Raw genomic sequence first — 10,478 nt, forward strand, 5'->3', positions numbered from 1 at the left:
CCTGCGCGCCCCGGGGCCCCTGAGCCCTTCTCAGGGAGCGTCTCCCGGCTGGAGCAGGGCCGAGCTGGGGCTGCAGCTCACAGCCCATCCCGATGATGAGCGCAGCCCCCGAGGAGACTGCCTTGCCATACAGATTCCCTTTTTCAAGGAGAGGGGTAGATCTGGGAAGGTTTAGGAAGTTGCCAGTGTTGGTGCTGGGAGTTAATCCGTCTGCCAGCCTCTTGCCACCTGTATGAACCTTTGAACCAGAGGAGAGTCTCTCGGAGGGGCCTCTGCTTTTGGCGTGTTCCCAGCTACAATCAGCCTTTGCCCCATACCTGGGGTGACATACAGATTCCCTTTTTCAAGGAGAGGGGTAGATCTGGGAAGGTTTAGGAAGTTGCCAGTGTTGGTGCTGGGAGTTAATCCGTCTGCCAGCCTCTTGCCACCTGTATGAACCTTTGAACCAGAGGAGAGTCTCTCGGAGGGGCCTCTGCTTTTGGCGTGTTCCCAGCTACAATCAGCCTTTGCCCCATACCTGGGGTGAGGTGACAGAGGTGGAGGTGGCTGATGTGTGGGATTTACCTCTGGGCAATCCCTGGCGGATGGCTGGGGTGGGAGGGCTCAGCCTGTTGGAGCAGGATGCCATGAGGGGTCTCAGAGGAAGAAGTACCCCTGTGCAGGGGGAGTGGGGCACCATTGGGAAAGGGTCTCTGAGGAGCCTGGGGGCAAGCAGGCAGCTGCCAGAGGTATGAGGACGGAGGTCTTCACCACAGCACTGCTCCTTGGTGTCAGGGCTCTGATCTCAAAGGGTGAGAGGAAGAGGGAGCCTGGGAGGAGAGGCCAAACACACTGCCAGTGTCCCTTGTTTCATGTGAAAATCCAGGTGAGTTGGAAACTTCTCCGTGGTCTAATATATAGACTTTGAGTGTGACCCCGTGCCTGAGATGTGGGATGAGCCAGGGGTCTGGAGTCACTGAGCAGGGATCAAAGGAAGTAACTGATGGCCAAGAACCCAGGACCGGCAAATGAACCTTTTCTCTGCCACTGAGATGTTCTGGAGACAGTGCTGCCCAGTTCAGGTGGAGACAGGGGGAAGCCATCAGCCCCTGAGCTCTGGAGCAGCAGTGGCCTGTGGATGGTTCATAAAACAGAGTCCTCAAAAGTTAGGAATCAGCAGGGTCGAGGCCCTGTGTCTGCCCAGGAGGGCTGGGGGTGGCTTCACCCTTCAGACAAGCAGAGGAAGCACCTCTTTAGCTCCTCTTCAGCTGCCCAGACCTGACTGCTGTGCTTCATCCCTGCTTGCAGGTGGTGAATTACGCGCCCTTCACGCTGCTCCCGTCAGCAGTGCCACGGGCCTTGTTTGAACAGGCCTACGCTGTCCAGCAGGATTTTAACCTGCTGGTGGATGCCATCAGTCAAAACAAAGAATTCCTGGAGCAAACTCTGGCCAGGTAACGTTTCTGTGTGTTGCATTTTAATGAAGTATTTCAAATGTAAAGCATTTATCACCCTTCTGGCGTTCCTGCCTTTCTGAGGTCTGTTTGCCACTGTTTTAGGCTTGTGAATTCATACTTGTGAGCTTGTTGGACCCTGGGTCTTAAATGCAAATCACTGGAGTCTTTGAGTCCTGGATTTAGGAGTCTCCTGTAGTCTTATTGTGCATCTGCCTGTGTCTGTCCAGTAGCCACCAGCTCTCCTGCAGCACTGGTGGAGAGGAGGTGTCTGTTCCTTTTCCCACACCCTCTGTCAGTCACCCCCATCCCCTCTTTCCCATCCCCAAACTCTGGGTGCAGGACTCTCCAGCTCTGGCTCCAGGACTCTGCTGAGTTTATCTGTGGCTTTTGCCCTGGGCTGGAGTGACCATCCCTGACTTTGCTGCTCATAATTGTGGAGCTGATGCTTCTACAAATCGCTCTTCCCTTCCCACTGCCCGTTCTGTGCTGCCTGTGCACGTGCTGCTGCCTCTGGCACTGGCACAGAGCAGAGGGGGCTGTTTCCAGTATGCTTTTGTTTTGTTGAAGCCTGACCCCTTGGAGCTGTTCCAGTGCTTGTGCCTTTTCCAGAGCTGGCTGCAGCCAGAGCTTGTGGGGATGTGTTCATACCTGTGGTTAAAGAATGCAGCACCTGGGGCTTGCGTGTGCTCAGGTGCCTGCCCTGTGCCAGGGCAGCTCCCTGGAGGTGCTGCTCAGGGATTTGAGACCCTGAGGAAAAGCCACACCTACTCTAGCAGGGCCACAGTGTTTTGGAGGGATTTGGAGCCTGACAGGGCAGGGGGACTTGGATTAAGCTTGTGAAACTTCTCTGAACTGTGTGGGCAGGCACAGAGAGACTTGTGGTTTCTTCCCTGAACCTGCAGAATTCTGCTGCATTTCTTTGCCTTTACTTGTCCCATCTCTGCCCTGCCAATGAGTCACCTCTGCACAGGAGGGCCTTTTTTAGAGTGGCTGTGCTGGGCAAACTGGGTTTGTGTTGTGGTTTTGCACTGAGCATTCATGAGGAGGTGTTTCACAGTGCTGCAGCACTTGATCAAGCCCTAGCCCTGCTCTTTGTGCTGGAGAAGGCCCCTGCTAAGGGCTTTTTCTGCAGAAGAATTAATTTTCTTGTTCCTCTGTGACAGCATCAGGGGACTGATGTGGTCTGTGTTTCTTTCCAGCACCATCAAGGTAGACGACTTCACAGCTCAACTCTTCAGAATCTACATGCAAGTTTTGGAGGAAGGCTTGGCTCAGGTACCTTGGCAGGGGATCCCAGTGGTCTGTGCCCCTTGGCATTGTTGGTGGGGGTGCCTGGGCTCTGGCTGCATGCTTTGGCACTGTGGACTCTGAGCTGTCCCTTGGCCAGGCTGCTCACTGCCTGCGCTGCGATGTCTTGTCACAGCCTGTGAGCTCAGGACCTCGCCCTGTTGAACAGCTGAGCTCTTTGGTTGGTGCTGCTAGAAACAGCCTGGCCTGGAGTGGGAGGATTTAATGTGGTTTGTCCTCTGGGAGCCTCAGGAGTGTGCAGGGACATGTGTCCTGTTGGGACCTGCACCAGACAGGCCATCCCTGCAGAAGCTCCTTTACTCTCAGGAGTGTTGGGAACTCCTCTGGAGCTCTGAGAGGGCTGTGGGCCCTGGGCAGGGGGCAGAGCACCCAGGTGTGTGACCTGCAGTGGTTTTTATCAAACTGAGGGTGACAGGACAAGGGGGAATGGCTTCAAACTGACACAGAATAGGTTTAGATGAGATACTAGGAAATTTATTGTGCAAGTGGGGAGACCCTGGCACAGGTTGCCCAGAGAAGCTGTGGCTGCACCATCCCTCAGAATGTTCAAGGCCGGGTTGGACAGGGCTTGGAGCAACCTGGGATAGTGGAAGGTGTCCTTGCCCACTGCAGGGGCTGGGTTGAGGTGATCTTGAAGGTCCCTTCCAACCCAAACCATTCTGTGATCCTCTGACTGGATCTGCTCTGGGAGGATTTTGAAGTGAGGTCATCAGCGGATTTGCAGTTAAAGGCGACAGGAGACCCCAGCTCCCCTCCCTGTGTTCCAGACTGTGTTTTTGGGCATCAACCGCTCGGATTACATGTTTGACTGCGGGCTGGATGGCACAGCAGCTCTGAGGCAGATAGAAATAAACACCATTGCTGCCAGCTTCGGGGGGCTCACCTCCCGCACCGCCGACGTCCACGGGTAAGGAGCACCTCTAGCACTGCAGCAGCTGCACTGCGTGGCCCCTGTGCTCTCCATGCTGCTCCCTTGGTCCAGCTGGGCATGGACATGGCATTAATGGCTTTTGTGTTCCACAGGCTGGTGTTGAAAGTGCTGGGAAAGACTGAGGAGGCATCACACCTGCTGCCCAACAACCCAGCGAAGGGGCTGGCCTTGGGAATTGCCAAAGCCTGGGAACTCTACGGTTCCCAAAGGTAAGGACAGAGGAGGAGAGCATGGACAGGAGCAGTGCAGGAAGCCTGAATCACAGAGATGGAAGGCTGGCTATCTAGCTGGGAGCCTGTGAAGTGTTTATGGGTTTAATGATGTTCTTGGTATCTCTTCCAGGGCTGTGGTGATGTTTCTGGTGGAGGAAATCCAGAGGAACATTTTTGATCAGCGTTGTGTAGAAAATGAGCTTTGGAGCAGGTAAAGTTTGAATTTCCCTGAGATGGGAAAGGAAGGAGATGGTTCAGTTTCTGGAAAGGGAAGCTGAGCAAACCGCTGCCAGATCATAGGATACATAGGAAGGGTTCCTATACAGGGAGTTTTTTGGGCTGTAGGATTTCTCTGGCTCCATAGTACAAAGCCTGAGGCTATTTGTGAAGGAACCTTCAGATCCTCCTTGCTGCAGCCACCGATTCCACCCACGATTTCCAGCTCAAGTACCCCTGCCCAGCCTGGTGACTCTCGCTCTCCTCCTGACAGGAATATCCGTGTGATCAGGAAGCGGTTCCGGGATGTGTTTGAGCAGGGCTCCCTGGATGCCAGCAGGAGGCTGTATATGTGAGTATGAGCCAAGGTGCGCACTCCTGCCGTCTCTCGGGCGCACGGGGCTGGCAGTGGGAGCTTGCAGCCAAAGCTGAGTGTAAGTAGTGACTGACTGAGAAAGCAGTTCTCTTCCATGCTCCAGGCTGCTGCTTCCTCTTGGAGCTGAGATGATTTTGTGTTCACAGTGGTGACATTTTGCAGATGCACATCAGTCCCTTACGGCTGCATTCACAATCTCCCTCCTTGAGGCCTCAGCCTTCATTGCTCTGTGGGATCTTTTACCTCCTCCACAAAGATCTGCTCTCAACAGCCCTGGCTATTGGAGAGGCTTCCACAGGGCCATTTCCTGTTTACTGTCCACATGATGCTCTCCCAGTGGGAGCTGGGCTGGGTTGTTAGTGCTGGAGGAGGCAGCATTCCATGTCCTTTGAGGATCTCTTGGGTTTGAACTCACTCAGCATCTTGCCTGCTCTCTGTGGAGACCAGGATGGGAGGATCACAGACTCCCAGTTGGTCCCAAGTGTGACGTTTGTCCTATTTCCAGGTAATGTGCTTGGAGCTGGATGAACCTAAGGGAAGACATGGTTTCATGCCAGTGATTTTTCTGTAGTTAGGCTGATTTTTCCATGGTTTGACCTTTGGTGTCTGTGCTGTGTTTAATTAACAAATACATTTGTCATGGCCGGATAGTTGAGGGGAAAGTGTATCTCTTGTGCTTCCTCCTGAGCCTCCTTCCTTGTCACTGCTGAATGCCTCTGCCTCTCCTGCCTGCCTGCCAGCAGCTGCCAGACCAAGTGCACAGTTCTGTGGCCAAAGCTTGGGCATGTGGTGCTACAGCTGTGCTGCCAGCCCAGCCCTGGCAGGGTGGTTTGGTGCCTCTCAGGTTGATGAGTTGATGTCCTGCCTTGAATTACCACAGGAGGAGAACCCTGTTCCCTCCAGCTTCAAGAATGACAGAGCTGTTATGGTTGGAAAAGACCTCTGAGATGGAGTCCAACCTGTAACCCAGCACCACTGAACATGTCCCCAGGTGCCACAGCCACACGTCTTAAAGTCCCTCCAGGGATGGTGACTCCATCATTGCCCTGAGCCACCTGTCCTAGTGCTTGACAACCCTTTCTGTGATTTGCCCTAATCTCCAATCTAAACCTCCCCTGGCCCAGCCTGAGGCCGTTCCCTCTCCTCCTGTCCCTGTTCCCTGGGAGCAGAGCCCGACCCCCCCGGCTGCCCCCTCCTGTCAGGGACTTGTGCAGAGCCACAAGGTCCCCCCTGAGCCTCCTTTGCTCCAGGCTGAGCCCCTAAGCCAGTGTGGGGTAAAAGCTGTTAAAAAAGAGGTTCTTACTCTCTGCTAGGCTGGTTGTCAGAATTATTGAGCCTTTGGTTAGAGCAGGGGCTGGGTGTCAGCTCTCTGTGTCTTGGGACCAGCCAAGCTGGGGCTCAGTGGAGAGGAGCCAGGGCTCTCAGTGCTCAGCTTGCTCTGGCAGAGCCAGGCAGGAGCAGGAGGGCCAGAGGCCAGGGAGAAGGGGCAGAGGGCTGTGATGCCCCCTTGGTGCTGGGGATGGGGCAGGGCCTGGCCTGGCTCTCCGAGCACTTCTGGTTTCCATTCCAGGGACGGCCAGGAGGTCGCAGTGGTGTATTACAGAGAGGGCTACGTGCCCCAGAACTATGACCAGCAGGTCAGTACCCACCTCCCTGCCCCAGAAACCACCAGCTGAGCACTGTTCAGGGAGCTTGAAATAATCCCAGGGGCAGCTACCCTGTCTGGGGTGGGGTCAGTCCTGCCTGGTGTGACTGAGAGCATTGGGAAGCTGTGACTCCAGAGAGCATGTGGGTGACCCTGCAGTAAGAAAAATGGGTGGCTTCCTTCTCCAGGGGCTGATCCCTTAGTGCAGCACTGCATTGCTTTTGTACAATAGGGGTTAACACAGGTATGAGCACCTGCTTACAGGTTTCACTCTGTGCTCTCTTAGCACGATCAGGCTGCACGTATTAATAGCACAGAGCAGATCTTGCTGGTGTCTCGAGGTGGCAGCACCGGACAAGCTGGGGAGGGAGCACACAGTGGATTAATCTGACTGTGCTCTTCCCAGAGGTGGTGGGAAATCCATGTCTGCTTTTCTCTGGAGTGCTGTTCCCACCCCCTGTCCCTGCCAGCAGGCAGGGAGGAGACAAACCATATGTCGATAACTGCACAGAAAAGAGCAGAGCAAACCTTTTGTGTGTTTCTTTTTCTCCTCACGGGGTGGTTGCTCCCTCGCTGCCTCAGAACTGGGAGGCGCGGCTGCTGCTGGAGAGGTCCCGGGCAGTGAAGTGCCCTGACATTGCCACCCAGCTGGCGGGCACCAAGAAGGTGCAGCAGGAGCTCAGCCGGCCGGGGACGCTGGAGAAGCTGCTGCCCGGCCGCCCCGAGGCCATCGCTCGGATGAGAGCCACCTTTGCTGGACTCTACTCCCTGGACGAGGTGAGTGGGAATGGGGCTGGAGCAGGAGTGGACATGCACACCTGTGCTCTTTGGTTGAGAAGAAGAGATGGCTTTGTTGTGGTCCTTGGGGAATTTGTTGATCCCTCTGCTCAGAGGGATCTGCTGAGGAGCCCCTGCTGCTCCCTGATGCTTTGCTGTTTGCAGAATCATTTAGGTTGGAAAAGCCCTCCGAGATCATTGAGTCCAACCTTTGACCAAACACCGCGTTACCAACTAGGCCGTGGCACTGAGTGCCCTGTCCAGTTGTTCCTTGAACACCTTCAGGGATGGTGGCTCCATCCAGCTCATTCCAGTGTGAAACCACCCTTTCCATGAAGAAATCATTCCTGATGTCCAACCTGTTTCCATCCTTTCCTGCCAGGGTGAAGAGGGTGACATGATAGCTGCCACAGCCATCGCTGACCCCGACCGCTTTGTGCTGAAGCCGCAGCGTGAAGGTGGAGGTGTGAGCTGGGCTGTGGAGGTGTGAGCTGGGCTGGGCCCCTGGGCGTTTCCATTGTGATTTGTGCTGTATTTGGGATGGGCAGTAGCTCTGTGCCAGCTCCTGGTCCTGTGCTGAGGGATAAAGGGTGGAGTGTCTTGTGGCTACTCATAGCCATGGGGACTAGTCCTGCTACTAAGGCAAAGCTGCTCCTGGAGGAGCTCCCAAGGCCCTGGTGAGGCAAAGGCCAGGTCATTTGGGCTGCCAGGGCTACATAGCTGGGGCCAGGGACTTCTGCTGTCCTGGGAAGGGCTTGACATGCTGGTTTTGTTTGCCAGGGAACAATCTCTATGGTGAAGAGCTTAGGCAGGTTCTGGAGAAGATCAAAGACAGCCCTGAGAGAACCTCCTACATCTTGATGGATAAGATCAAACCCCAGCCAGCACTGAATTACTTGCTGAGGGCTCACAGTCCCCTCCAAGTGTCCGAGTGCATCTCTGAGCTCGGGATCTTTGGTGTCTATGTCAGGTGAGGAATGTGCTTGTGTTCCAGGGCAGGTCCCTGCTCCTGACGTGGATCAGGAGCATTTTGCCCTCTGTGCTGCACAAGCACAGCAGCAGGACAGATGTCTGGGGACATGCAGGTGCAGGGGACAGATGTGACCGTTCAGGCTGTGCCCCTGGCGGCAGCTCTGAGCTCGTGTGCACACGCTGAGCTGCTGCTCTGAACCTGCTGCCAAACGAGTTGTTAGAAAACCACAGGGCTCGTGCTGGCAGTTACTGGTGTAACGGGATCGTGGGATCGGTGCGTTTCATCCCTGACTTCTGGGAGCACTTCTTGGGTTCTGGATGCAGCCACATCCAGAAGTGTGGCTTTTCTGAAGCCCTGCTGGTCTCTGAAATACCTGAAGGCCTAACACCTGTTCAACCCTAGTAGCAGCTGCTTTTGTTTTAAGCCCTCACAGACCAGATTTCCATAGGGTATAAATGAAAGTCCTTCTCACACTCTTTTGGGAACAAAGGTGCTCTGGCAGCGTTCAGCCCCTGGCACTGCCCGCGTGCAGAATGGCCAGTGCAGCCACCACTGCAGGGCCCCCACCTTAGCCCTGGGGCTCTGCCCTGCCCTGGGTGCTGACAGGGAAGGTGAGTCCGCTGCCCAAGGTAAATGCCATGAGCTCTGTGTTCTGCAGGGGCTCAGTTTCCCTCTCCTTTGCAGGCAGGGCCAGGAGCTGGTGCTGAACCAGGCCGCCGGTCACCTCCTGCGCACCAAGGCCATCGAGCACGCGGACGGCGGCGTGGCAGCTGGGGTGGCCGTGCTGGACACGCCATACCTGGTGTGAAGAGCCATGGCCCCACCCTCCTCTCTGCTGCCTGAAGAGCTGATCTGCCACAGGGATTTCTCCTAAGGGTGCACTTGCCAAGGTCCAACATGCTGGAGGCTGTGAGGAGGGACTGTGTGGATGCAACTGCTCAAAGGTCCAGGGTGCCAGCCCGAGCTTCTTCTGATTCTCCCTCCAGAAAGAAGGGATTCCCTTGCTCTGCCTGCTCAGGGGGCCTTGCCCTGTGCACAGCCCAGCTGTGAGTCCCAGGACTGCAAGGGTCTGGATGTTCCCTTGGGGCCTGGCCTGACAGCAGTGGGACATAGAGTGCTGCTCCCACTTCTGAGCTCCTTGACGCTGTGTAATTTCTGGAGATGTACACAGTGTAAGGAATGAGAGGAGAAAGGTGGATGGGCAAGTACCAGCCTTGATCTTCATCCAGTGCCTCAGTGCTCTCCAGCTTAAAGAGGAGAGCCCAGCTCCACTCCCCATGGCCCCTCCAGCCCTTCTTCCTGTGCTGCTGCTGTCCTCATTTCTATTTTCCCCTGTGCCTGAGGAGCCCTCAGGGTTCCTGCACCAGGCACAGCTGCCCTGAGTAATTTGCCAAGGGCCTCTTGCTTGCTTTCGCTTTGCCCAACTCCTGTTTTGTTGGACTGGGTGCTGATCCTGAACAGTGCCTCTGTGTCCCACAGGGCAGGCAGCAGTGTGGGGTCCAGGGCTGTGTCTGCTCCTGCTGCTTCCCACAGCCCTGTCCAACAGATCGCAAGCTGGAGGCAGCTCCCAAGGCAGTGGTGAATTGGAGCCCGCAGTTGTGTGTTGATAAACCCTGAAGCCCCCTGGGCTTGTGCCAGTGCATCCCACTGAAATCAAACACTGAGCATCTTCCTGTCAGGAAACCCCGACCTTGGGAATGGTCCTGCTGAGACTGGGAGCTCTGTGGTGGGGAAGCAAAGGAATTGCAGGAGAGGCTGGGCAGGCACAGCCCCAGCTCCAAGCACCTTACTCTGGGACCAGCACCAGCAGAGGGGGAGATGTGTCTCCTTCCAGGTTTCATGGATCAGAGGGAACAGCACAGCAGTGGAGGAGTGTGGGCTCTCCTGCTCAACGTCTTCTGCCTCTTCCTTCAGCCCCTTTCCTCCTCAGCCCTAAAAGCTGCACCTTTCTGGCAGTGAAGAGCCCAGGCAGCCTCAGCCCAGCCCTGCCAGTTACACAGAACCAGCACAAAGGTGGAATTCCTGCAGAATGGATGTGCTGAGTGACAGAACCAGCACAAAGGTGGAATTCCTGCAGAATGGATGTGCTGAGTGACAGAACCAGCACAAAGGTGGAATTCCTGCAGAATGGACGTGCTGAGTGACAGCCCTGCTGGCTCTCTGCTGCTGTGGCATCAATCACCAATCGGTCACCTGGAAAACTGCTCCGTTCTTCCAGTGTGACTGAGCCTGGGATTCCTGGGTGTTTTGTTGGGGGATTGATTACCCCAAGCCAGAGATTAAAAGGAATGTGCAATCTGACTGCTGCTTGTGCCAGGTTTGTCTGAGCTCAGGGGCACACCTGGCCAGGTACACAGAGATCCATGGCTGTGCCTGGGAGGGGACCAGGCCCAGGGTGGAGGTGAGGCAGCCCTGAGCTGTACTGAGAGCCCTGAAGCCGCCTCAGCTGCTCACCTGTCTCCCTGGCCCTGGTGCTGCATGAGGGTGTTGGTGACATGTGGGTGTCACACTGTCTTGTGCTTTCCACGAGCCTTGGAGCAGCAGTGGCTGGAGACCAGGGAGAGACAGAGGCACAGGCTGCAGCCCTGGAGCCAGCACACACAG

General features: G+C 55.7%; 1 protein-coding gene across 4 annotated transcripts; it reads left to right on the top strand.

The window, feature by feature from the left end:
* Positions 1–629: 629 nt before the first annotated feature.
* Positions 630–10,175, top strand: GSS (glutathione synthetase). Of its 4 annotated transcripts, XR_001862271.1 has the most exons (13): positions 630–865; positions 1,288–1,433; positions 2,636–2,711; positions 3,512–3,651; positions 3,768–3,884; positions 4,018–4,098; positions 4,378–4,455; positions 6,050–6,116; positions 6,707–6,901; positions 7,284–7,365; positions 7,682–7,871; positions 8,559–9,887; positions 9,937–10,175. XR_001862271.1 is itself a non-coding variant. In XM_017735136.1 (12 exons), the coding sequence occupies exons 1-12, from the start codon at positions 731–733 to the stop codon at positions 8,680–8,682; spliced, it is 1,431 nt and encodes a 476-aa protein (XP_017590625.1). In that variant the 5' UTR covers positions 630–730; the 3' UTR covers positions 8,683–10,175. The 4 variants fall into 4 exon arrangements, 3 of the variants coding, with proteins under 3 accessions (XP_017590625.1, XP_017590627.1, XP_017590628.1); XM_017735136.1 differs by having other exon boundaries at positions 8,559–10,175; XM_017735138.1 differs by having other exon boundaries at positions 7,284–7,359; positions 8,559–10,175.
* The last annotated feature ends 303 nt before the right edge of the window (positions 10,176–10,478 follow it).

The sequence above is a fragment of the Corvus brachyrhynchos genome, unplaced genomic scaffold, assembly GCF_000691975.1.
Source record: "Corvus brachyrhynchos isolate BGI_N302 unplaced genomic scaffold, ASM69197v1 scaffold125, whole genome shotgun sequence".
NCBI classification, from domain to species: domain Eukaryota; kingdom Metazoa; phylum Chordata; class Aves; order Passeriformes; family Corvidae; genus Corvus; species Corvus brachyrhynchos.

Bases quoted from the DNA above. Each gene is read 5' to 3' on its own strand.
- GSS (XM_017735136.1), top strand. From the start codon at position 731: ATGAGGACGGAGGTCTTCACCACAGCACTGCTCCTTGGTGTCAGGGCT. The intron at 3,652-3,767 runs GTAAGGAGCACC...TGTGTTCCACAG, and splicing joins CGCACCGCCGACGTCCACGG to GCTGGTGTTGAAAGTGCTGG. The intron at 4,456-6,049 runs GTGAGTATGAGC...TTTCCATTCCAG, and splicing joins GCCAGCAGGAGGCTGTATAT to GGACGGCCAGGAGGTCGCAG.